This window comes from Lissotriton vulgaris, chromosome 4_1 (assembly GCF_964263255.1).
Source record: "Lissotriton vulgaris chromosome 4_1, aLisVul1.2, whole genome shotgun sequence".
NCBI lineage: Eukaryota > Metazoa > Chordata > Amphibia > Caudata > Salamandridae > Lissotriton > Lissotriton vulgaris.
In genome coordinates, this window is record NC_141691.1 from 1,386,584,876 (window position 1) to 1,386,612,638 (window position 27,763).

A 27,763-nucleotide genomic window follows, 5' to 3' on the forward strand; every position below is an offset into this window, starting at 1 on the left:
TTCTCACAGGAAGTATCTTAAGGTTTGTACTAGAAGGACAACACTATCAGTTCAAAGTCCTTCCATTCAGGGTCACGACTGCGCCAAGAGTGTTTACAAAGTGCCTAGCAGTAGTAGCAGCACATCTCAGAAGGCAACACATCCATGTCTTCCCATACCTAGACGATTGGCTCATAAAAGCCAAGACATTCAATCAGTGTGTCCAACACACATCTCAGATAATTCAAACATTGCACAACTTGGGGTTTACAATCAATTACACCAAGTCACACCTCCAGCCCTCTCTGTACATCAATACCTAGGGGCTACAATAAACACTTCTACATCTCTGGCTTATTCCAGTGCAGCCAGGATATAGAGCATTCAAGCCTTAGTCACAAGGTTTCAAGACCAACACTCCCCCCCCCCCCCCCCAACCAGAGTGTTCATGCAAATAATAGGCATGGTGGCATCTTGCATTTTTATTGTACCATATGCAAGACTGCAAATGCACCCATTGCAAGAATGTCTTGCACATCAGTGGAACCAGGCTGAAGGACAACTTACAGACCTGGTGTTGGTAGACAGCCTCACACATCGCTCTCTGCAGTGGTGGACACCAAAAACTTGTCAAGAGGGCGGCAGTTCCTCAACCCTGTTCCACAAATAGTACTTACAACACACGCATCCCTGACAGGATGGGGAGCCCACCTCCTACACCATACAACTCTGGGAAGATGGACCACTCAACAAAAAGTGCTCCACATCAATCACCTGGAGCTGCTAGCAATATTCCTAGCACTGAAGTCCTTCCAAGTACATGTACAGAACAAAGCTGTCATGATCCTGACAGACAACCTGACAGCCATGTACTACATTCAAACACAAGGAGGCACACATTCTCTGCAACTGTCCCAGCTTGCTCAGAACATTTGGAGATGGGCCATTCAACAAAACATATATCTACTAGCAGAACACCTTCCAGGGGTTCACAATCAGATTGCAGATCTGTTAAGTCGACAGACACAACATATTCACGAATGAGAACTACATCCGCAAGTAGTTCTACCATTCTTTCATAAGTGGGGTCACCCAGACATAGATCTGTTCGCCACACACCAAAATACAAAATGCCCAACCTTCGCCGCCAGGTTTCCACACCAGCTGTCCAAGGGCAATGCGATATGGATGAACTGGTCAGGCAGATTTGCGAACGCTTTTCCGCTGCTCCCACTGATGCCATTGGTAGTGAGCAAGCTAAGACAACAGTCTCTCAAATGATCTTAGTAGCTCCCACATGGGCACGCCAACCGTGGTTCACAACTCTGCTAGATCTCTCTCTAGTTCCACACCAAAGACTGTGTCTGACACCATCCATGCTAACGCAGAACCATGGAGACATCAGACATCCAGATCCAAGTCAACAATCTGGGGATCTGGCTCCTGAAGTCTTAGTTTGGTTACCTTAACCTGCCACCAGACTGTATGAATATCATTAAGGAAGCCATAATACCTACTACTAGAGCTTGCTATGCGGCAAAATGGAAAAGATTTGCCATTTACTGCACCAATGATAAAATTGATCCCCTGGATGCTTCCATCCAGAATATCATTTGCTACCTTCTACACTTGCAAAGATGTAATCCAGCATATTCATCTAAAAGTCTACATCTTGCAGCCATTGCTGCATACCTAAGACAACATATGTTATTATTTAGAGTACTTGCAATTAAAGCATTTATGGAAGGATAAAAAAAATCATTCCTCCTAGGTTACCACCCTCTCCAGGGTGGAACCTAAACGTTGTTCTTACCAGGCTCATGGGACCCTCTTTTGAACCTTTACACAAATGTGGACTGCAATTCCTCACATGGAAAACAGCTTTCCTTATTGCTATTACCTCTTTTAGGAGAGTGACTGAGATTCAAGCTTTCACTATAGAAGAACCATTTTTACAATTACACCGTAACAAAGTGGTCCTAAGAACGAATCCCAAATTCCTTCCTAAAGTCATTACTCCATTTCATCTAAACCAATCAGTAGAGTTGCCAGTGTTTTTCCAAAACCCAGACTCAGTAGCAGAAAGAGTTCTACACTCCCTAGACGTGAAAAGAGCCCTTCTCTATTAACCACATGGCTGCTGGGCGTTTTCCCCCCCCCCTGTGCTGGAAAATGCCATTTTAGTGGCACCATGATGAGCTCAGCTCGTCATCAGCACACGACACCCGTGGGTGATGACGAGCTGAGCTCGTCATCAGCATCGAAAGGGTTAAATTGACAGGACCAAATCCTTTCTCAAAACAAAACAGTTGTTTGTAGCTTTCTCGCAACCACATAAAGGCAACCCCATCTCTAAAGCTGGGATTGCAAGGTGGATTGTAAAATGCATACAAATATGCTATCAAAAAACAAAACGTACATTAACAATTCCTCCTAGAGAGCACTCCACACGCAAACTAGAAGCTTCTATTGCTTTCTTAGGGAACATTCCCCTAGAAGACATCTGCAAGGCAGCAACATGGCCTACAACATATACCTTCACTAAACACTATTGTGTTGATCTGCAAGCCAAGCAGCAAGCTGCTGTAGGCCAAGCTGTCCTCAAAACTCTTTTACAAACTACTGCAGCTGATACAGATGACCACCGCTAGGGGAGACACTGCTGTATAATCGATGCTCAGTGTGAGATCTGCAGCTCATATGCATCGAACGGAAAATGCTACTTACCAGTATGCATCTGTTCTTGGCATGTAGAGCTGCAGAGTCACACACGCCCACCCGCCTCCCTGGGACCTGTGTCCGTTCGAATTCTATCTTACTTGGATATACATGCATGGACATCCTTTTTTTTTTTCTTTCTACTAACTCCATCATGGCGAAAAACAATCTAAGGATAGAGTCGATGCCCATGCGCTCTATCGTCCAAGGGAGGAGTCATCTATCTCTTGACTACAAAGACTTCTTCCAAGACAACAACAACATGCAATCATCCGTGCTCAACACCAGGTGGCGATCTAATGCTCAGTGTGAGACTGTACAGCTTTACTTGCCAAGAACAGATGCATACTGGTAAGTAGCATTTTCCCTATGATGGGTGCAGGACGTTCAGGAATTGTCCATGTCAATACTTCAGTGATTTGAAAGAACATAAATTGAGAGAGGCATTGATACACACACAAGCATTTCGTAGGTTTTAATCCCACAGATGATGGAGGACAATGATGATAGAAAAAGTCAGTCTTTCACTAGGAAGTACTGTTGATCGTTTTATTCATTTATTAAGTACACAACAGCCAACGCGTTTCACCCGTTGCGGGCTTCTTCAGGGCAAAAAAATAGTTAATACAGTCCAGAAAGGGAATTCTAAATGATGTGAGCCCAGATTGGTCAGCACTTTTTAATCGTATTAGATCTCAGTCACAGTGAATGATTAAAAGTTGTAGTCAATGCTCGAAAAGACCGTAGTTAAGTTCCCATTCAAGGGACAGGGTTTATGGGGGCTCAATTGCCAGCCTTATCACACGGCCAACCAGCAAACTCGTGTTACTTCAAATGCTTCAAGTGATTTGTCTGGTACCTTCCTTTTCGTTTCACAGCAGTGAGTGAAGGTCAACAATCCCTGCATACAGAAAGTTTAAACTCTCCAGTCTTAATGCAGGCAAATGTCTAATTTCAATGGAAATAAGCACTGGCGAAGCCAATAGATCTGGCCTTCGCAAGCATGCAATTTATTTAAAAGTATAGGCAATTGAAATTAAAAGATAATAATAAAGAAGGCAGGTATAAGCTTTCAAATAAATACAACGGTAAAAATTAACGAACGTAGTGCTGGGTCCACCAGTCCTGGAAGTGAACCGCTCTCTTTTGATATGGATGTGCACGTGACCAGGAGAAACACGGTCACCCAAAAAGTGCCTTACAACCAGCGACTGAAGTGGGAGGACACATTGGCTCATGCTGTATACTATCAGGGAGGCAAGCAAAATGTGGTTGACACCAGAACAAACCAATGGATGAAAAAAGCCAGAGACTTTATTTTATATACATATATTTTATTTATGAAATGTTTTGATTAGATGAGGCTGGTAAAACTGCTAAAGATTGTTGGATTCTTTCCTCTTGACCCCGAAATTTTGCATTATTTCGAAATTAACCCACTAGTTTTGTAAACCAGTTTTTTTATTTATTTTGGATTTAACATGGTGTGGTTCGATCTAGTTTATTTGTTTGAGATTGTGACACTTGTCTTCAAATTCATGACCTTTTTCACTGTGCAAATTGACACTCAATTCTTAGCATTAGTGCAAATTGGGTCATCTCTATACAGTTAGGGGATAAACTAACATTAACGTACATCTTATTGACCTTTCTATTTGCACAGGCGCTGCAAGGTTTCTTATAAAGGAACTGTCCTACCATAATCTGGAGCTGGAAAGGAACCGCATGGAAGAGCTGGGTGTTAAACGCCAGTGTGTGTGGCCGTTTGTTGTTGTCATGGATGATTCTTGCGTTTTATGGAACAGTCACAGCAATGTTCCAGAGCAGCTCAGGTTGGTTATTTTGAGTGTGCACCCATTATTAGAGTTTGCTGCAATTATGATGTTGAGAATAACCTTGGTTTCCTTCTAGTATACCTGACGGTCGCTTGATGAGTGATGTTGAAGTGCCTTCTTCCTTTGCACCCTGCCCAAAGCCAGGCACTGCTGCATATTGGGCATAAGGCCGAGCTACAGTGGGGGTTGGGAACAGGACTTGGCCACAGTGGGGCTTTGTTAAAGGGCCTGTTGCACATAGCCTAAGGCGCTGTGGGGGTTGGCTGCCCTCAGATGGGTGGGTCAATCACTAAAGGCTATGTGCAGCAAGGATTGCCTGTAGGGAAGAGCTGCAGTGGGTTTGGGCGCAGGGCTTATCCTGCAGACAACTCTCACTGCGTATGGCTATGGTGGCATAAAGGTTGCCCCCCACGCAGATGCTTTGGCCACAGGGTCTGGCCACCAGGCAGGCAATCCTGACAACCCTTGCGGCGCACATTAAAATATATTTTTGCATTGTGCATTTCTTCTGGAGTCATGTGTTTATTATGCTGTGTAGTGGTTGGGTCCGGAATTGGTCTCAGTAGTCTTTCTTGTCTTTTTTTTTTCTTTTGGTTTGTTGTGGACATTGTTGAGTCATCAGCCATTTGGTCACTTCTCCCTTCATGAATGACATCAGCTGCATGCCTCCAGGAATCCCTCAACATTGTCACCATCTTTAGATTCTGTTTTCCGCCATTGGATCTGGAAGCACATCCAAGAGCTCCAGAACTAAAGAAAAAAGAACTTTAATAAAAAGATCCAAGAAAACACTAAAGGTCACTTTTTTAACTGATTTACCAATGGGCATTGAAGGAGAAGCACAAAAGCACTGAGGAAAACAGAAGGTTAAAGTCTTCAAGAAAGTAGAAATCAATCATGTGGGTCAGACAAAACGTAAGGAAAACACAACCATTTTTGCACCAACTGCCAACACAAATTTGCACAGAAGAACAACCACGAAATGTGCAAACTTTGCTTCCTGAAAGATATCAAGTATGTGACGCATTTCAGCAAAAGACCCTGACAGCAAGACAGAGATGGGCACAATATGGCATAGCACAGTTCCAGCACAAGCAAGGTTCTATCAAGTATTCTGGCTTGTCGAGGGATGGTGAAACCCATAAAGACACTGAGGTAGTATAAGGAGGAAGGCTCCAATGCCCAAAAAATTGTTGCAGCCAAAAAAGAAAAAGCATGAATAAATCGAGAAATGCCAGCACACAGAGCCAAATCAATCTTGATGCCAAAAGCTTTGGGGATCGAAAGTAGATAGAAGGATAAAGAAGCTCATAGCTTGAGACGTAAAGACACTGTAGGAGGCAAACCCATGAAAGTGGGCTCAACACCAAAAGGTGATTGAAAGCTTGGGAGGCAGATGGACCACGCAAAAGGAAGGTTTTAGTGATAAAGAGAGAGCCTGAGTTGGTCAACAGCAGCTCCTTGAGGCTGAAATGGGGGATCTGATGAAGACGTACAGGGAGTTCAACAACCACTTCAAGACCTAGATAATTCCTCTGAAACCATTGAGGAAAAGAATCTGTGAACAGGCCGTTACGGAGCTGATACCTTCTGCCACACCAGAAAGAGGTAGAGGAGGAATTCCTCAAGTATGAAGAAGAGACAGAAGAGGACCAAGTTTAGCAGGAATCCCTCCAGGAAGGAGAAACTGCAGGAGAGTGACAGGACCTCTATAGCGACTCGCCTAGACTCTCGTACATACAGCTATATTAAAAAAGGCAGCAGATACTTATTGGGTCCAGTTTAAACACCAGCATTCAGTCATGTTTCCTTCTGGAATCTTTGCCTGTAGCCTAAATGAGAGGCTGCTGATTGTCTTGAACTAGGGATGGGAGGCCTTCAGGGAACCAGCTGCATCAAAGGGATTTAATGCCAAGAGTAAACAAGCATTGGCATAGCTAATAGGTCTCACCTATGCAAGAGCTATTGGCAATGTGTTTGTGCCATGTTGTGTACCAATATGGGTGCTGTTCAGTATGGCTAAATGGTAGTGGGGCAGTGTAGACTGAATTAGGGTAGAGTGGAATAGGATAGATTGGCGTAGAGGGGAGTGGGGATAGAGTGGGATGGAATGGAATGGGGTGGATTGGGTTCGATTGAAGTTGGGGAGTTGGATAGATTAGCATGGTAGATTGTGGTGGAGTGGGGTATATTGGAATGGAGTGGGTTAGGTTGTAATGGAGTAGATATAGGTAGATTAGAGGGGGTACATTGGAGTGGGGTAGATGGGAGTAGGTTAGATTGGGGAAGAGTGGAGTGGAATATATTGGGGTCGAGTGGGGTAGATTCAGGTGGAGTGGAGTGAATTGGGGTAGATGGGAGTAGGGTAGATTGAGGAAGAGTGGAGTGGAATATCTTGGTGTGGAGTGGGATAGATTCAGGTGGAGTGATTTGGGTTAGATTGAGGGAGTGGGATAGATTGGGATGGGGCTGGGCAGATTGTCAGAGTTTGGAGTGAGGAAGTGGGTTAGATTATTAAATTGGGGTGGGGTGGAGTGGAGTAGATTGGGGTGGAGTGGGGTAGATTGGGTAGATTAGAGTAGAGTAGAGCAGATTGAGTGGACTAGATGGGGTAGATTGGAGTGGGGCGTATTGGATGGGGTAGATTGGAGTAGAGTAGTTTGGGGGTAGGTTGGAGTGGGTTAGATTTGACTGGAGTGGAGTAGATTGGAGTGGCACGTGGTAGTATGGGGTAAAGTGTATTGGGTAGAGTAGAATGGAGTGTGGTAGATTGGGTTGGAGTAGAGTAGAGTGGAGTTGGTTGGATTGGAGTGGGGTAGATTGGGTTGGAGTGGGGTGGAGTTGGATATATATAGGTGGAATCTAGATTGAAATGGAGTAAGATAGATTTAGGAAGAGTGGAATGGGGTAAATTTAAATGGAGTGTAATGGGGTAGATTAGGGTAAAATGTGGTAGATTGGGTGGATTGGAGTAGGGTATAATGGATTCAAGTGGCATAGATTGGAGTGGAGTAGATTGAGGATGGCTGATTGGAGTAGGGTAATTTGAAGTAGGGCAGATTGGAGTAGGGTGAAATGGGGGCGATTGGGGTAGAGTGGGGTAGATAGGACAGATTGGGTTGGGGTTTAGTAGATTAGAGTGGGGTGGGGTAGATTTGTGTACAGTGGAGTGGGGTAGATTGGGATAGAGTGGATTGTGGTAGATGTGAGTAGCATAGATTGGGTTACAGTGGAGTGGGATAGATTGAGGAAGAGTGGGGTAGATTGGATTGGAGTCAGTAGCTTAGAGTAGGGTTGATTGTGTGGATTATAGTAGAGTAAAAAGGAATGGAAAGGAGTGGGGGTAAATTGGTGTAGTTTGAACTAGGTTAGAGTGGAGTTGATTGGAGTGGGGAATGGGGTAGATGATTAAATTAGGGTAGATTGGGGTGGAGTGGCTTAGATTGGGGTGGGGTGGACTGGGATAGATTAGAGTGCGATATATTGGGGTATAGTGGAGTGGGGAAGAGGAGTGCAATGGATTGGGGTAGATTGGAGTAGAGAAGAGTTGGAGTGGAGTAGACTGGAGTGAGATAGATAGGAGTGTGGAAGATTAGAGTAGAGTTGGATAGAGTGGTGTTGGGGTTTATCAGGATGGGGTGGGGTAGATTGGAGTAGGCTAGATTGCAATCTGAAAGAGACATGTTGATAGATTCCTTACCTTAGAATATCCCCAGGCGTCAGACTGGATCCGGAAAGTTTTGCTTAGAAGTACCCCTGCGCGTGAGTAGGTGGCGTCGTGCGGCTCCGCGTCCGTCGCTGGCGTCGTATGCTCCAAGATGACATCACGGAGACTACCTAGGTGCCACCCATGCCCGGCTTGAAGTCTTGTGGATCGTGTCACCGTAACATATCGGTGGCGAACCCCCGCGGCTTGTGCCTCTACTGCCTAGAGACCGACCATGACTCCCGCGACTGCCGAGCCATGGCCCCGAAGGCGCTGTGGGAGCGGCGCTGGAAGTTGCTGAAAGTCCGGCATTCCTCTCACTGCCGCTCCGCGTCTAGGGGCCGTTCCTGGGACCGGAGCCGTCGCTCCTCGGGCTCCAAGTCTTCACCTTCAGATTCCGGTAAGCAATGCCATAAAGAGAAGTCGAAGAAGCATGTTCACTTTCCGACGTCCCCCTGTTGCTCCCCGGAGGCGTACAAGGGGGACAGGGGCTCCACTCCTGCTGCTCCTTTGGAGTCGGAGAATCCTGCGGCCTACCCGCTATACTCGGGTCCGTCAGCAACACCCGAACAGTTGCAAGAGTTTCTTGCTGCCTTGGACTGCCTTTACAGGCCCCGGGCTCCCGCTGGCAGGCCTTCGGGCCGAAGTCCCGTGTCCAGATCCTGCTGGCCTGGCGGCTGTGCCTCCGGCCCCGGCGTCACAGAATCCTGCGCCGCTGGCTCCTACCTCTGCGCCACGAGGTATAGTTCCTACGGCCCGGCGCCACCCTCTGCTTCGCCCCAGGCGTCTCACTGGGTGCAGTCCTTCGACCCCTGCACTGGTTCCCGGACTATTTTTTTGCGGCCTGGGATCTGCATTGGGATGCGGCTCCGGCCCGCGTAGTTTGTCTCTTCTCTGGCTCCGGCTCTGCCGCCGCCACCGGCCCGAGCTACACTTTTTGAAGGAGACCCAGGGTAACCAGAATCGCCCCAACAGGGTCAAGACCCTCCAGTAGGTGACTTTAGAACTGTGCCCTCCTGCAGAAAATGCCTGTCAAAGAAGAATCAGCAGTTTCAGAGTGGAAAAAATCATATCCCACAAATGGATGTATGAACTAATCCAACCTGGCTACTGTATAGAACTGGTAAACAAACCTCAAACAATAAAATCATAAGCTTAGATATGCAGCACAGAACAACTGGGTCCCCCTCCCCATTGAAACAGAGCCAGCTTTGAAGGCGCCCTGCCCTGTGCAGCGTTTTTTTGTTGTTGTTTTTTTTTTGTTTTTTTGTTTTTTTACGCCCCATGACCTCCTTTATAGTGCTAATCATACCAACCCTAGGGTGTCGGAGCACTTTATATCACATGTGTGTTATACAAAGGGAATACAACTCGCATGTGTAAATAAGTCTATAGGAAATATTACACTAAACAATGAGGATAACTTTTCTCTAGTCTGCATGGTACACATTCCTTGTAGTAGGCATATTAACCCTCTGGGCTACTTTATAATGACTCCAAGCAGGGGCGTAACACATGCCCACGCAGCCCCCGCGGTGCGGGGGGGGGGCACACGCTCCAGGGGCCCCCCTCACTTTCAGCGGAGCTGGCTGCAAGCAAGCCTCCAAGTATTCACAAATAAAATGGTGCTCAACTGAACGCCCTCCCCAAGTCCCCATTAATTAAATGGTGCGCGCAGGCCAATGTGACGGCCACTAAACCTCTCTTTATTAAATGGTGCCGTGTGCACGCCCTGCCGGCCTCTTAATAAATTAGTTAAACAGTTAATGCCCAGTACGCCTGGGCTGGCTCTTGGTGTAAGGGCGTGGCGGCGCGCAATTGTCTATGCTGCGGTCTTCAAGGTGGGGATGGGGCTGGTGAGTAATGCCTGCCGTTGTCATGCGCAGCGTAATTAAAAGTGCGCCTTACTTGTACTACTGAGAAGGGTGCGGGCCGTGCGGCCGCTGTGCCAGGATAATTATACTAACTAGAGTAGTAGCCCCTGCTGCCTTGTCCTGTCATCTGATGCGCGCTCGCCTCCGAAGATGCAGCACAGGCCTTAGGTGAGTGAGTATGACCGAGGCACCAGGAGTGGTGGTCCGACTCAGAAACGGCAAGCCCCTAACCTGGTCCTTCTCATCCGAGGTCGGAGTGGAGTCTCAGAGAGGTGGGTGGTGGGCATTGGAAATAGATTGATTGCACAGGGAGTATTGGACGGGCTGGGGCTGAGTAGAGTAACATGCCAGGCCTCCGCGGTAATTACCCACTGTTGCAGCAGCTGAGTTAGAGGCAGCGCGTGTTAATAATGTGCTTTTCACTGTAAACTGCAGCACGTGCTGTGTGATGAGCTCACATTCCGTAAACACAGCTGGTCTCCACCCTCCAAAACCTGGGCACCTGATAATACACAATAAAGGAGTGCCCATGAAGGAAAGGGCACAGAAGGAAGCGCTGTGTTCTCCTGCTGTCTTTTCAGCCTCTGCAGCCCCACACGGCCTGTGGAGGAAACACTACAATGTGTCCGCGCCGTTGCTTCCATCCATGCTGGCGTCTGTTCACTCATCATGATGACACTCTCGTGCCAGCCTTCCCCACAGTGTGGGGCACGGAGTGAGTGTATGACATGGGCAGTGAAACACTTCATACACCATCAAAAATACCATTGAAGGTATACTGGATTTAGGGTTCTGAAAGCATTAAAGACAGGCGGGGCACATGCAAGGGATCTAAAATGAGTGTATTCAATGAGATCGAACAGGTGGCTGAGAGCGAGGGGTGCGTCTCCTCAGATTACGTGGTGTCTTTACCTGGTCCTGGACGTGTTGTAATGAGTAAGTTCTGCTGTGACCAGGCCGATTTTACTCAGGGGATAAAAGCAACGACCAGATCAAAGGTCAAGGGGTTCAGAAAAGGGCTCTTAATTGAGAAGCATTTCCAAGAATGTGTGCAAGAAGCCCCTTCACATCCAGGGAGGTTCTATGAATGCAGGGTCAGGGAAAAGAGGTGAGTGCAGCTGTGAGAGTGGGTGAAAGGTCATCTAGGATTTAGTTTGGGTGGGAGATACAGGTTGCTCTGTCCCTGAAACTGCCCACAAGCTTTGCATCTGGAATAAGTCTGCTTGTGTGTAACTTCCAACAGAGGTCTATGGCGGGGGAGGGGGGGGCAAATAGAAGAGAGGTACCCCCATCATCAGAAGTCTGTTCTTTCATCTCCTGAAAAATACATCTTAGGGTCACAAAGTGTATGGCCGGTCAGACTTTCACATACCTGAATCTACCAAGATGTAAGTGGCCTCGGCTGTACAATCCCAAACTTCGGATGAGGCACTTGAAGAGCCCAGCTCAATGATGCCACTTCTGTAATGAGCACAAACACACCCAATGCAGGAATTGCACAGACTAGACTCCTGTGATACAGTGCAACACTCACTAGCACTTACATTCAGCCCCTTCAGGACGTGCCACTCTTTTTCTGCCCTCCCCCTTTTCCAGACTTGGATATAGCCCAATACAATACTGGGATTTTGGTCTGGGTGGGGGGCTCCCCGTTTTCTTAACGAACAGTTGTCCTTTTTTACAAATTACCAATTTACGGCAACTTAAGCTTTTAAGTCAATAGTCCCTTATATCAGAGAAAATGCGAAATTAGCCATCACCACTATCAGATGCTGTACTATTCCTGTTGTGTTGGTGCTGTATACTGGGGAGAGGATGTAGCCTCAGGGCTAGGGCGGTCGACATTGGACCTTGGGAATGTGGTACGAGTCTCGGCAACGATGCTCAACATCCTGTGATTCTGGGCAAATCACTTAACCCAATTTCTTGGGTATCGTTCGCGCTATTTAAAATTCTAAATTTTTTGGGGGGTGAAAAATACGTGTTCATCTGTGTAACTACAATTTGCACGGTAGTAGCCTGTTATTTGAAAATGGTAATAAAAATGATTTTAAAAGTAAAAATGTCTGGATTTCTGTTCCCTGTCTTTATCAGGTTCGGCCTTGTACACATGTCCTCTGAGCAAACGCCAGGTTTCCCCTTCTCATTTCTGTCCAGTGGAACTACATTTTTTAAATCAATTTTGCTGTGTTCAACTCGGTTCACTTATAAATATGGAAAGTCCGTCCTAATTTTGTGACCTGCAACTTACTGAGCATATATTTGTACTTTCTCTTCCATTTTGACCAGTTACTGATTATATTCAGTCACATTCTTCACTGTTGCTCATGATGGCCAATTGGCGACACCAGGAGGAACAGGGCATCCCAGCAAACTATGTCCGCATCCCTTTCCCTGTGACCCGGCAGCAGACGTCACTGCTATTCCTCACCTTGGACCACATCTCAGATCTGCTGCTGAGAGACCCCAAACTCTGGCTTAACGTTTATCCAATCATGCTGTGATTACTTCTCTGGTACCAATATTGTAACCTAGTTCCAAACCGTGTTACATTCCGTTGCACCTCCTGCCGTTTGAATGGGTTCAAATTTGGGGCTGTATTTCCTTTAAAAAGATCAAATCTTAAGCGACCTTTCCCAGTCCTACAACCCTAGTAAAGATCTATTGTATATTTTGCGAATGAGAAGAAGTTGTATAAACGTTTGTGAAGCAAACATTGTTCCAAAATAAGATGTGTGCCTGGTCAATCGTGCACAGTATTGTTCTACATAAGAGCATCAGATAGAACACATCTTGGCTTCTAGCTGCATCTTCCATCTGCATTCAACATAGAGTGGGAGGTCTGGACATCTGAAGGGGTTGAGCAGGGGATCAAAGAAAGAAACGTGGAAGCAGATCTAATCTAAAGAGTGTATAATGTGGGCACAGTACAAGTGATGCCTCTTTTCAAAGCCTGATCACAGACTGCAGAGGAAACGCTCGTGAAGCTGGGACATAGGGAGACACGGGGCCACGTCTTGAGACAAACTTTCAACCGAGAGATCTCACAACCCAAGAAGGCTCAACTCAACCTCTGCCAGTATACACACACGTGGACGTCAGTGCTGAAGGCACAGACATTACATCCGAAGGCACCTCTCTCACTATCTAGCCTTTCCCTCAACTGCACATGGTAACAGAGGCAATAACACTGATGGAAGAGTGAGTTTGCTGCAGTACTTGGATCAGGTGCAAGCCCAGAGTCTGCCGGAATCCCTTGTCCTCCACATGCGCCTCTGAGCTCCATGCCTGTTTCACAGCTGTGGTGAAAACCGTGAAGCAGGCAATCCAGTCCAGGCGGGCTGGACCAAAAAGCCAAAGGGAGGCAACCCAGATAGCTTAATTCTAATGGCAGGCCACCGTTTAGCATAAATGGTGACTCCAGCCAATGGAAATGAGGGGCCGTGCTTAAAGCCCTTTTCTGAAACTACTCCTTAACAATAAATCTAGTGAGGCGAGCAGCGCATGTGCTGCCACGCCACGTGAGACTTAAAAAGGAATTTGTGCCTGAATAGCCTATAGCTCATATGAGCTACATATAAAAACAGCGAATATGCATTCATCTCCCCTGGGCTGCGGGGCATGGATGCAAGCTTGAGGCTGCCAGTGGCGGGCTGCAGCCTGAAACCAGTGTGTGCCTCACAATATCTGAAAGAGACACGTTAGTGATAGATTCCTTACCTTAGAATATCCCCAGGCGTCAGACTGGATCCAGAAATTTTTGCGTAGCAGTACCCTTGCGCGTCGGTAGGCGTCGTCTGCGGCTCTGCGTCCGTCGTGGGCGCCGTGATGACGTCGTCGGAGTACTTAGACGCCGCCTCCGCGTGCTGACGTCAGTTCTTCGTTTTTCCGCGCCAGCAGCGCAGATCCGGAAAAAGTGGTACCTTAGTCACTTTTTGACTAAACATTTTTAGATCTTTTTGATCATTCTCAGAGTCTTCGACTCCGATCAGTGCCGATAGGGATGCCAGGTTTCAGGCCTTGTGGGGACTGCGACCGACTGATGTCGGTCACCGACCCTCACCGTCGGTGCCTCCACTGTCTCGGCTTCAATCCCGACGACAAGGCCTGCACCAACTGTTGGGCTTTAACCTCGAAAGCTAGGCGGGAGCGGTCCCGCAAGCGGCTCGAGCTCTGGCAGTCGGCCCCGCGCCGTGAGCGGTCCCGGTCCGGACGGAGGTCCAGGGACCGGTCGTGGGGGCGGAGCCATCACAGCTCCGGGAGTCGACATCACTCCTCAGGTTCGAAGTCGTCGTCAGGAAAGCACAAGAAGTCAAAGAGACGTCATCGCTCTTCCGACTCCCCCCCCCCCCGACGCTCGCGCGATGCGGCCGGGTGTTCGGGTAACACCGCCCACGCGGCTCCTTCGGAGTCGTGGGCGTCGCGACCTGCCCCATACCCTTCGGTCCCTGGGCAGCAAGCGACGCCGGAGATCGAGCGCTTCCTCATGGCCATGAGGTCCCTCACTCCTCCGGCGAGTTCTGCGGCGCCTTCGGGCCCAGCGGACCCGTCTGGGGGTCCTAGCGGGTCGGGTGCTTCGGCCCCGACGCCGCCGGCGCCTTTGGGCCCGGCGCCGCAGGGCCCCACTGGATCTGCTTCCGGATCATCGCCTGTCGACCTGACGACCTCACCGGTGCCGGTTCCACAGGTGTAGCCTCTGGTGCCGTCCTCGGGCGGCGCCATCCCCAATACCTCCCTCGACCCGGTTCCGCCGCTGGAGCGGCGCCGCTCTCGACACCGCTTGGGGAGTTCTACTTCAATGAACCGGCCCCATCATTTGTCAACCCTGAGTACCAGGAGATGGGTGATGAGGAGGAGTATTGGGAGGGGTCTGAGGACCCTCTGACACGTGAGTTTCAGTCCCAGGAGGACTGGACACGTGGACTTGGGGAAGCCAGTGGTTGGACACCTCGCCAGACACTGGTTTTGTCTCGCCTCCTAGCTTGGCTACGGAGGAGGGGGCAACCTTCAATGTGGTGTTGACGCGGGCAGCCAAGGCCTTGGACCTTGAGCTCCCCGTCGCGGCCGTAAGGACTAATCTCCTCACTGAGGTCCTTAAACTGCAGTCAAGATCAACCGAGCCTCTGCTGCCGTTTAATGAGGCCTTGACTGACGTTCTTTTGGGCACTTGGTCCAGGCCCGCTACAGATCAGCCTGTAGATAGGAACGTGGCCAGATGCCACCGCCCGGCTCCGGGCGACCCTTGTTTACTGTCCACCCACCCCACCCCTGAGAGCCTGGTCATCCAGGCCTCTAATTCCCAGACCGCATTCCCGTCGGCTCCGCCTGATCAGGAATCCAAGAGGTATGAGAATTATGGAAAGAAAATATTCTCCTCGCTTAGTTTGGGACTGCGGTCTTCCAACACCGCATGCCTCTTGGGCTGGTACACCCACTCCCTGTGGGACACGGTCGTGGACGTGCTGCCACAATGCCCGGCGGAGGTCAAGGCTAAACTCGCCCAAGCCCTTGCGGAGGGTCGAGATGCGGCAGGTTTCTCCATCCGGTGAGGGCTGGATACCAACGACTCACTGGGCAGAGCGATGACAACGACGGTGGAGATTCGTCGCCAAGCCTGGTTGAGGTCCGCCAACTTTTCAGCGGATGTCCAGAATACCCTGATACACATGCCGTTTGATGGCCGTCGCCTCTTTGGCGACAAGGCAGAACATGCGCTTGAGCGCTTTAAGGACTCCGGCCAAGTCCTTGGGCCTCTCGGCCCTGCGCCAGCAAACTGGTGCCTTTCGCTCCTATCGTGGCCAAGGAAGGGGCGCCCCCACACGTGCTGCCAGCCACGCACCGCAGAGTAACATACAACGCGGTGGCATCCGTGGAAATCGCCGTGGAGGCGGTCGGGGACAACGGCGAGGCCAGTCCACACCTTCCCCCGCAGCATCCGCCTCAAAACCCTCCTAGTCCGTGCTTTCAGGCCCATGTGATGCCAGTGGGGGGGCAGGGTTCGCCATCACCACTCCCACTGGCGCACTGTCACATCGGACAGGTGGGTGCTGCAAATCGTCCGATTTTCGGGTTTATCCCCCTGAGCAGCGGGTTCGGGATATTCAGGCTCTGATTCCGATCTTTCAGCCTTTATCCCGAGTCTCGGTCAGGTTGCCGCTGCGGCTTCTGGGGCTGATGGCCTCTTGCATCCTTCTGGTGCTTCACGCCAGGTGGCGGATGCGGGCTCTGTAGTGGGACCTGAAGTTTCAGTGGGCCCAGCATCAGGGCAACTTGTCCGACCATGTCTTGATCTCGGAGGGCACTGCAAGACAGCTGCAGTGGTGGCTCACGGACCGCGATTGGGTCAGCGGCAGATCCCTCTCCCTCCCCCAACCGGAGCACGTAGTTGTGACGGACGCGTCCCTCCAAGGCTGGGGAGGCCACATGGGAGAGGCGGAGATCAGAGGCCTCTGGTCTCCGGCGGAGTCCTGGCTCCACATCAATCTTCTGGAGCTGCGGGTGATCCTGCTTCCACTGAAGGCATTCCTCCCCTCTGTCCGGGGGAGTGTAGTGCAGGTGTTCACGGACAACACCACCACCATGTGGTATTTCAACAAACAGGAGTGGGGTCGTGGACCCTATACCAGGAGGCTCTGCGCTTCTGGCAGTGGCTGGACCATCAGGGCGTGACCCTGGTGGTTCAACACCTGGCAGGTTCCCTGATCGCCAGGGCAGGCAAACTCAGCCGTCGGTGCATGATGGATCACGAATGGCGTCTGAACTCGGACGTTGCGCAAGGCCTCTTTCAGCAGTGGGGAGAGCCTGGGTTAGATCTATTCGCCACAGAAGAGAACATGCAATGTCATCAGTTCTGCGCGTTGGAATTTCCAAGGCAGCACTCGCTCGGAGACGCTTTTCGTCGCGACTGTTGTACACCTTTCTGCCTATACCACTTCTGCCCAGAGTGCTAAAGAAGATCAGACGCCACCGGGCCCAAGTTATCCTTGTGGCTCCGGACTGGGCACGAAGATACTGGTATCCCGAGCTACTCAGCATGTCTGTCCATCCCCCGATTCGTCTGCCTCCGGTCCTCCACCCGAACCTGTCCAGTCTCCACCTCCATGCTTGGAGATTGAGCGGCGACAGTTGAGGCCATTTGACTTGCCTCCTGAAGTTTGTAATGTGATTCTGGCAGCCAGGCGTCCCTCCACAAAGTCTGTATATGCCAGCAGGTGGAACAGATTTGTGGCATGGTGCACAGCAAAGGCTGTGGATCCACTCTCTGCCCCCTTTCTGAGGTTCTCCACTTCCTTCTTTCTCTTGCCCAGCAGGGCTCTGCTCTGGGCACTATCAAGGGCTACCTTTCTGCCTTCTTGAGGCTACCTGATCAGCCTTCTTTGTTCAAGTCCCCGATTGTAAATAGGTTCTTGAAGGGCATCACTCATATGTTCCCCCCTGTTCCTTTTGTGATGCCCCAGTGGGACTTGAACCTGGTTCTGACTTACCTGATGTGCGCTTCTTTTGAGCCGCTTCATAACTGTCCTCTCCGTCGTCTTACGCTTAGGACTGCTTTCCTGGTTGCCATCACCTCTACCAGGAGAGTGAGTGAGCTCCAGCCTCTTTCCTCCAAGCCTCCTTTCCTTTCTGTCCATCCGGACAAGGTTGTGTTGCGGACAAGACCCTCTTTCCTGCCCAAGGTAGTCACAACATTCCACATTGGGCAGTCCATCACCTTGCCCACCTTCTTTCCGCCTCCGCATCCCTCGAAAGAGGAAGAGCGGCTCCACCGTCTACACCCAAAACGTTCGCTCTCATATTATCTGGATCGCACACGGCAGTTCCGGGTGGATGACCAACTCTTTGTTGGTTACGTGGGCGCTAAGAAGGGACGGGCGGTGCACAAACGGACCATCTCTCGGTGGGTCGTCTTGTGCATCAAGGCATGCTTCTCTTTGGCTAAGAAGGAGCCTCCTGTTGGGCTGAGGGCCCATTCCACTCTGGCCATGGCGTATACTACTGCCCTGGGCCGGGGAATCCCCTTGCAGGACATCTGTCAGGCAACTACGTGGGCCTCGCTGCACACGTTCGCAAGACAATACTGCCTGGACAGCCAAGTCCAGAGGGATGGCTTCTTTGGCCGTTCCGTCCTCCAGGACTTTCAGGTGTAATTATTGGTTTGCAGACCCACCACCGGGGTTGGTATTGCTGGGGTATCTATTCTAAGGTAAGGAATCTAATACTAACCTGTTTCTTTCAGAAGCACAAGTTACTTACCTTCGGTAACGAAACAGTAGTTAGTATTGGATTCCTTACCGCCCCACCCATCCTCCCCGTTCTGCGAACCGATATCTAGGGTTAAGGTCATCCCCTTTCAGGGCCCTAGTTTCATGGCACCAGTGTTGGTTTTTATCATGGCTCTGCGTTTCTGGCGCAGAAAAGCTGTGTATAAGAACTGACGTCAGCGCTCGAGGGGCGGCGTCTAAGTACTCCGGCGACGACAGACGCGGAGCCGCAGACGACACCTACCGACGCGCAAGGGTACTGCTACACAAAAGTTTCCGGATCCAGTCTGACGCCTGGGGATATTCTAAGGTAAGAAATCTAATACTAACTACTGTTTCTTACAGATATATCGTTATCCGAAGGTAAGTAACTTGTGCGTTAGGCACGGGGAGATTAAGTGATTTGCTCAGAATCACAGGATGCTCAGCGTCATTGCCGAGACTCGAATCCGGATCCCCAGATTTGCTGGTATGAGCACCATAATCCAGTGCTTTCATTTCATGATGCCTTCAGAAATCTTCAGAGGTAGTGAGGAGGAGTTGTTTGAAGCAGCCATGACCCTGGCAGATCATTCCGAAAAAGACTTGTCTCTAGAGTTTCCACAACAACTCATCGCTTTTAAAGCAGTGTTGAAAGAACAAATACAACTTATCTCAGGTGGCACAATAAAGGATCTGGCTGACCTTTTATTTTTGAGGAACCATGCAATTCTGCCCAGTGTTTTAGATGCTGCAACAGCACTAACACTTTTTCTAACCATTCCAGTTACTGTAGCCAGTGCACAAAGATCATTTTCAAAGTTAAAATTAATCAAAAACTATCTCTGAAGCACAATGACGCAGGAAAGGCTGTCTGGGCTTGCAACTTTAAGCATTGAGAGGGATCGAGCAAAAGAAAATAAATGTGAAAGCTTTAACAGAAAAATTTGCACGAAGAAAGGCAAAGAAGCAAACATTTTTTCATTCAAGTACATCTCTCCAATTCAGTGAACCAAGCAGTAGTAGCCTTCAGCCCCCAGTCTTATTTGCCAGTCATTCCTCCTGGTGTAAGCAGTCTTCAGCCTTGGTTCACTCTTTAAGTATTGTTTTCAGCTGTACCAGCCTTCAAACTCTGCAATACATTTCATTAGGCTCCTACAAGTACTGTTCCTACTTCAAAGTCTGATTTTCTAAATGTATCTGTCCTTTGAATCCCATGAGCAAGAAGTAAGTAATATGGTATTCTGCCAGTATATCATGCTTTAAATAGTATTCGCTTATATGTAGGCTACCTCAATATTCTGAACATACGTTGAAAGAGGCGAGAAGAAATGTATTCAGTTTGACCTGACATATATGCACCCCCTTCACACTTTCTTTTGCACAGACAAAAGGGGCATCATTTGAGTAAACAGCTTTGTTTATTTTGCTGCTGAGCTTGTTTTTTGCCGGTCACTTAAGTATTTGCGCCTTTATGCACAAACTATAGGGGCATTCTTTGTCGAAACTGGTTTAATGCTCATGCTCCTAAACTTATCGTTTTTATCACTCACATTTAAATATTTGCACCTTTATGCACAAATAAAAGGGGCATTGTTTGACTGGACTGGTTTGATGTTTATGCTGTTAAATTGTTATTACTTTACCAGGCACTTTGAAATATTTATGCCTTCATGCACAAACAAAAGGGGAATTAGTCTGACTAAATAGGTTTGATTTATGTATGCTGCTGCCTGCTGTACTTGTTACTGTTTTGCTAGTCACTTTGAAATATTTGAGCCTTCAAAAAGGAATTGTTAGTTTAAACTGGTTTGATTATTGTATGGTGCTGTAGTTGTTGTTTATCAGTTGCTTTGTAATATATGTGCCTTTATGCACACACCAAACAGGGAATTGTTTGACTAACCTGGCTTCATTTTTTCATACTGCTGGACTTGTTTTTACCATGCACTTTGAAAGTATTTTCACCTTGATGCAAGAAGAAAGTTGGATTGTTTTACAAAACATGCTTGATTTTTGTATATTGCTGGACTGGTGATTGCTTTATTTTGCACTTTGAAAGTATTTGCACTTTTTCTTTTGCTTTACCAACTACAGTTTGTATAGATTGTCATTAGGTTTGTTTTTATTCTACATGCATTGTTATTTATGGTGTTGCTTGCACTTGTCTGTAGTACGTGTACCTTAAATCTTGTATTTAGCACTGTTTACACAACAGAAATGATAAATGAAAACAGACAAACAACTGCATCAATGTTCTGAAGCATCAAAACAGTTTTCTTCCTCAGCCTTGTTTGCCTGCCTTTTTGCAATGCTTACTAATAATGACAATATGATTGAAATTGCTTCTTCAGTTCACGTTATTATCATGCACAACCCTTGGCAGTCGCTAATGTGTGTGGCATGCAGATAATTCACCATTCCATTTATCTTAACTTTCTCAGGATACTGAGTTATAGCTTGTGTACTTCTCATGTATATTGTCAGTCGGGTTTTTATGGAATTGCAGGTTTTGGTATTGTCATTTCTATTTCAGACCCTTCATAGTTGTTCTTTGTTCTTCAGCCATAGGCTGTTCCTGAGACAAAAGGGTCACTCCTTGGCATTGTTCTGATTGCTACCTCAGTTAAATAATCTGCTTTTGATAGTATTGTTACACATGGCATGTTAAGAGTGTTTTCCACTTTCTCATTAGAACTTAGAGAAAGACAATATAGAGGAATTTCATTTAAATGTTGGAGGTTTCAGATCAAAATATACTAGATTTCTGGGTGGTAGGGCAAAGAGGTAGGTGGTGGGCCGGGCCGACGGGGGGCCCCCTCCATCTGCTTTGCAGGTGGCCCCCTCAAGTTTCGTTACGCCACTGACTCCAAGCTGTCACTAGATAAAACTTCGATCTCTCACCAGCAGAAACATTAATCACCTGCATTGACATTTTGGTTGCCTGAAAGCTGCTGGATGCAAGGAAACAGCAGGTGCTTTTTAAAACCAAAAGTTATTTCTGAATACGGAGCCTCCCCCAAGGTCAGCGCCAGGTGTGGAGAAGTGTGGCTCAATGGTTAGAGCGGCAGACCCTGAAGCAGAGATCTAGCCCGGGACCAGGGTTCAATTCCCCGCTTCGGCGGGTCTTTGGGCTCAAAATTCCACGGACCTGATAATTCTCGCCTCGGTGCCTATTCTAATCATAGAATCCCACTCTGCAACTCTGTGCAATAGCTTGCTTAATCTCCACAAAGACCCCCACAACGCTAAGGATGCCTGGCCTTCACCCTGGGGGTGCCCAGGAGTGGACGTCTCACAGGGAAAGCCAGGATGGGTTCCACAGCGGTATTCGTACAAGCGCCTTGAGACCCTTGCGGGTGAGTAGTGCGCTATACAAGTATCTATTTACATTTACATTACATTACCTGTAGCACTGTCCTAAAGCTGGCCCTGCATTAAAATGATGGCAGCCCCCTCTTTACAGCCCAAATAAGCAAAACAAAGGGCAGGAAAACAAGGAAAAAAGACAAAACAGAAGACAGAAAAACAAGCAGGTAGGGTCAAACTAAGGGCAGAAAAACGAGCATAAAAAGCAAAATGGAGGGCTGAAAAACAGGGAAGACCAAACAGAGCAGATAAAAGCAGAGCAGAAGAAGGCAAAACAAAGTGCAAACTAGCAGGAAAGGCAAAACAGTAGAAGAGGGCAACACAGAGAGCACTCAGACACTCACACACCCTCTCACAGACCCACACACCCTCTCACAGACCCACACACCCTCTCACAGACCCACCCACACACACACTCACAGACCCACAAACCAACTCTGACTAATGCATCCACTCAGACTCACTTAAACACTCACACACCCACTCAGAGACTCCTTCACCCACTTGTAGGAAGGTACCTCCTGACTATGGTTGCCCCCAACTTTTTGCCCTGTGTTTTAGCTGGTTTTTGACATAGTCGACCTGGGACCCTGCCAATCAGGACCCCAAGCCTACTGCTCTCTCTGTAAAATGGATTCCATGTACCCTAGGTGCATTTACCAATTGGTACTAGGCCACCTTATCAGACCCTGTAACTCAGGGCATAGGTGTACCCAGGGCCTACCAGGGGCTGAAGCATGTATTCTGCCACCCCTGGCTGGCCTCCTAAATTTGACACAACTGGCTGCATGACAGCTGGGGCAAAGTCGTGTAATCACCCTTTGCTGTAGATATAGTATACCTATATCTAACCCTAAAAATGGACACACAGATTCCTATCAGTCACTCCTATGGCAGGCCTTAACAATCCTGAAGGCAGAGTGCTTGGAATCGTGTGAGATGGTGCTCTGGCATGAGCTGAGCCTGTCTGCAGCTTGCGGAACCAAGTCCTAATAGCTGTTCCATGATATCGCATACCATATACTCTTAAGTGCATTATAATCCTCGCAGTTAAATGCTATCTTTGGTATTGCTTTATCAAAACATGTCGAGTAAGGTGTCATACGAATTGGAATACTAACCCCTCGCCAATTCTGGCGACGGGGTTAGCATTCCACCCTTCTAGAGGGATACGACATGTATGTAACTGTGAACCCCGGTTAAAGTTAAACGAAGCCTCAGCTCCACAAAATGGATGCTGCCACCACAGACACGAGTCTGACCTCCTGCTGCTGGGAGTCCTTCCAGCGAGGAGAGCTTGGACAAAGGGTTTCCTGTCCGGGGCGGTGCTAGCACCATCCCAGACAGGGTTTTGTGTATCCTGGGTAGGCTGGGCTTTACAGGAAGGTGACTGCTGAGTGGCACCCCGGTGCTCACTACGCAAAGGCCGGTCAGAACCAGTTCCAGGGGCACACCAGCCCCTGGCCTGGGGGAAGTCCAGCATGGGAGAGGGGTGTAACCACCCCCCTCCTAGTCCCACCCATAGGCAGGACCTAGCCACCGGGTCAGCCCCTTTTCTTAGTATAAAGATAGGAGCGGGCCCCCTGTTCAAATTAGATCATCTTTGGAATCAAGACACGACTTTCTGCGAAAGGACATCAAGATTTCTTCTTCAAGATTCTCCCTTGTGGCTAAGGAGTAGTCACCCTGCATCCGCAGGCACCATCCTAAGAACACTGCGGTCTGCTGCAAGTCCTTCCTCAGGAATCCGACGACACAGCTCGACGAGACCCGGCTTCCCTGGCACCTCTGACCTCTACTCACCTCTACAGCCAAGCTGAGAACCGTGAGTGCGACGAGACCTCGAGGGACCGACGATCGCCAAGACTGCACGACTTCTTTGCAACAAGCCCACCGAGTATTCCACTGGTGAGTGCTTTGGGGTCCGAGAAGCCCCAACCCTGAGCAGCTCCAGCACCGAAGATCCGCCCTCCACAATCTGCGTGGGGCCCTTCTGCTTTTTGCTGCTCACCGCGTTGTTTGGCTACTAGCCGGCTGGCTTGTGGCCTTCTTAACGGCGCCCGACGACATCACTGCTGCTGGTCTGGTTGCTCCAGACTGGCCCTTGCTTCCTTCCACAAGAGAAGCACCCCGGGCCCTCCTGGTCCACTTCAGACGCCATTTTAGGTCCACCGCGTGGGCTTGAATTTGCCAAGGCTTTGTTGCCCAATCCTGGGTCCAGCGACGCCGACAGCTTCATCCATCGTGGGACAGCTCGCTCCTCCATCCTGGTCGCCGACAACGCCTCCTGGTCTGTGAGATCTGCAGAGCACAGCGTCACCCACTCACCTAGTCGAGGTGACTACCATCCGGTGCCCTCCTGATGCCACCTGACTACTGGCTAGTAGTCACGAACTTGGTCCCCTCTGCTTTCAGGTGTCATCTGTCTTCAAGATCCAGGCTTGGATCACTTCGAACTCTCTTCACTGGTCGCCTGCCAGCATCTTTCTTCCAGGCTCCTGGTCCGTCTACGAGGATTCCCGACGTCTTTTGAGACATATGCAGCTGCAGCCCCTGGGCTAGGTAACTTCGGCATTTCGGTGCCCCAGCATAGCCTCACTATCCAAGGGTCAGGATCCACTTTCGTTTTCCTCCTACCAGGTCGGGTTCGCCCGAGAACACTAACTTTCTGAAATCTAGCTACCATAGACTTTGTCCCGCATCCCGCGTGAGAGTGCACACTCTGCACCCGAGTCCCCTAGGCCTCCTAGAAGTAATCTGAAGATTCTATAGTCAAGACCTAGCGATTCCAAAGCCTATTAGTACTGTACTTACCTGCTAGTAATTTCGCATTCCACTTTCAGAGTATATGGTTTTCCGTGCCCCTCGGGCATTTGTATATACTGTGCTAACTTAAGTATTTTCGTAAGGGTTTTGTTTTGTGCTTAGTACCCTGTCCTCATAAAGAGTACAGGGCTGTTGTGATTTTAATAAATACACTGTTTATTTTCATAACACTTGTGTGGTGTCCTTTCACTGGGTGTTCAAGGGGTACATGTGTGGTATAACAGCTGGCTTAACACGCCCTCTCGAGTCTTTAGCCTTAGACTGCTCGTATCCATGCTACTAGGATAGCTGGTCTATAAGGTTGACTTACAACCAATCATCAATAAGGGTTGTTTGGACTGATACAAAGTGTTCACTAGAATAGTGAACATTATATATCAGGCCAACTTCTCACACCACTCACACACCCATTCAGAAACACGGACCCACTCACAGCCCCACTCACTCACGGACATACTTAGTGACTCATGCACTCACTCACGGACCCACTCGGACTCATGCATCCACTCACACACACAAACTCACCCACCCACTCACAGACTCACACACTCATCACAAACCCACTCAGACTCATGTACTCAGATACTCTTACTCACAGCCTCAGGATTAGGTAGCCACTTACAGACCCACTCAGACACTCATGCACTCAGACTGACACACAATTATAGTGGCGCTTGCAAACCCACTCAGACATCCACTCCCAGACCCACTCATACACAGACGCGCCCACTCAAAGAACCACTCATGCACCCACTCAAAGATCCACTCACATACTTACTAACCCACTCACATACTTACTCACCCACTCAGACTCCCAGTGAGACACTTATGCAGCCACTCCCAGACACTCACGCCCTCTGAGACATCCATGCACTCACTCACACACTGTTAAAGCTTACTGGTTACAGTTAGGAAATACAAGTTTTGTTAAGAAAGTGAAATTCATTCAAATAACCAGTTATGAAATAACACGTAACAATTCACTATTACAACCAATGGTTACATGGACATTTTAGTTAGGAAATAGAAAAAACAAAGGTTACAGGGATGTTATAATTGGGTTCAGATTTCACTTGTACAGAGCCAGTGAAATTCAGCAGCTATAGTTCGCTGAGATATAGGATGGTTCTCCCTGCCAGACATGTATTAACCTTGAGACAAGAAAAAATAGGGTGAGAGGTATGAGTGTCAGGAAACACTAATCATAGACGATGTACTGCTTGCACACATGTGTTGTATCCAGACCAAAGATAACACTTCACATGCATATGAGCATGTCCTACAGTCTAAAAGCAGAGGTAGTTTGTGTTTTTAGTATGCGCTCTGCAAAATGTTCTATAATGCTTTATGTATTTCATCAAGCATGAAGCTTTTATTAAGGATTGCGACAACTGTTTTATAAGTAAGGATTAAGGTAGTGAGGAGACGGTGATGCTGTCCCTTCTGGGTAACAAGAACTATGATTATCAGCAGGATATTTTTTTTTAATCGGCCCCTGTGAATTACACACTTGGGACCCCGTAGGAAACCGCATTAGATATCAACGTACTGTGTTTATTGTTTAGAAATATTATGTTTTCTTTTCACTATGCATATGTACCTCTGAATTAGAAGGGCCCATTTCAGGTGTGAGCCTTACGCCTCAAAAGTGCATGTATAGATAGGCAGGGACACATACAAGCAGTTCTGAAGAAAGCCTCAGACCCAAATGGGCTTATTGCGAGGGCCAAAACATGTTGGCATAAATCAGGGGTGATTGAGAAACTGATGCTCAATTAAAACCCTGTACTTGTTTTTAAACATGCCGATGGTACTCTATTAATAAATAGTAATTCTGTTTGGGTATACCTCGAGGCATTTTTACTATTCTTTTCCTAACTGGATCCCTGCTTTATCCAGAAAGATACTTTTTATAATAGCTCCCATTTATAGTTGAGTCCGCCCTGGTGGTACTACCCTACCAGGGTGTGGATAGGTGGAGATGATGAAGCATGCCACTATCTAGTGGGTGATGCATCTACTCCAAAATATTTGGATTTTACCAGTAGGACTTCTAAACGGTTTTCCTTTCGCCTGGTTGCCTGTTTCTTTATGAATTTATTTTAATGGTCTCTGCATTTGCATTTTCTTTGTCTCCAGTTACACCTCTGTTTTTATCCTGCTTACTAAGTCTTAAGCTCCCTTTGTATTTTCACTACCTCTTCCTATCAATGATGTGATCCATCCTCAGAAGGTGATTGATATATTGTCCACAATCTTTGAAGATTTTTCCTCCGTGATTAATTTTTGTTGCTTAATTTATTATAACCTTCCATAAAAGATAAACCTATTTCAGTTATTGTTTAATTTTGTTACTTGGGCAGTTTTCTTCCAGAATGGAACCAGTGAAAACAATCCTCAACCCCCCTCCCCATCCTATTACTTCTAATCATTCGGCCATTCTTCCTTATTTGTCAGTCAGACTCTAGTATTCTCACTCCTCCACCACATTACTCATCCTCATCCACTTTTCTTTTTCCTAAGACTTGTTTCTCTTCTTATACAATTAGACAGACTCATTCCTGGATGAACACCTCTTTCTTTCTGTGCAAGTTTGGGCTCTTTTTGCTTTTTTTTCTGAACCCCAAGACTATTTGATTTAGTTTTATTAGCTCCTCACCCACCCCTTAACTGCCTCGTATTTCTGATGTTTTCCTTGACTCTCTACATCTGACCTACAGTGTTTCAACAAGAGGTTGATTTTATTCTTGCTAAAGCCGTCCCTCCTCTTTTGGTCTCTCACACTTTCTTTTTCAAGCTGGTGGCACAAATATGTTGCCTCCCCTTCACTTATTATGTTCTCGCCATCCCTTGCCTCACTCGACCATTGTGTTTTTTTTAGGCCTGGGCGGTAAATTCCGTTTTGCGGCGTGAATCTTTCTGGATTCACTATGCTGTGCATTGTTCCACCATCTTGTGGTTGGGTCCGGAATTGGAGTCTCTTTTCTCTCTTTTTTTTTTCTCGTGGCCCAGTTGGGCGTCGACATCCCACCTTTGGTCGACATCTTCAGATTCTTTTTTCTGCCGTTGGGTCTGTATCATTGCCGAAGAGTTCCAGGGTTTTTGGAAGACGAATCGAAAAATTTGTCGAAAATCAAGTTTTCAGCTACACCGGAATAAAGGTCAGGTAACCGGGACGATGAGGGAGAAGGTTCACGACCAAGATCTCGATGTTCT

At 48.1% G+C, this 27,763-nt stretch overlaps 1 protein-coding gene across 6 annotated transcripts in view; it reads left to right on the plus strand.

The window, feature by feature from the left end:
* Nucleotides 1-27,763, plus strand: part of GREB1L (GREB1 like retinoic acid receptor coactivator) — a 558,043-nt gene that overhangs the window by 513,302 nt on the left and 16,978 nt on the right. For all 6 annotated transcript variants that reach the window (XM_086965622.1, XM_086965621.1, XM_086965624.1 and 3 more), the window contains one exon: nucleotides 4,361-4,529. In XM_086965622.1, coding sequence (XP_086821748.1) covers nucleotides 4,361-4,529 — 169 coding nt within the window. The remainder of the gene's footprint in view (nucleotides 1-4,360; nucleotides 4,530-27,763) is intronic.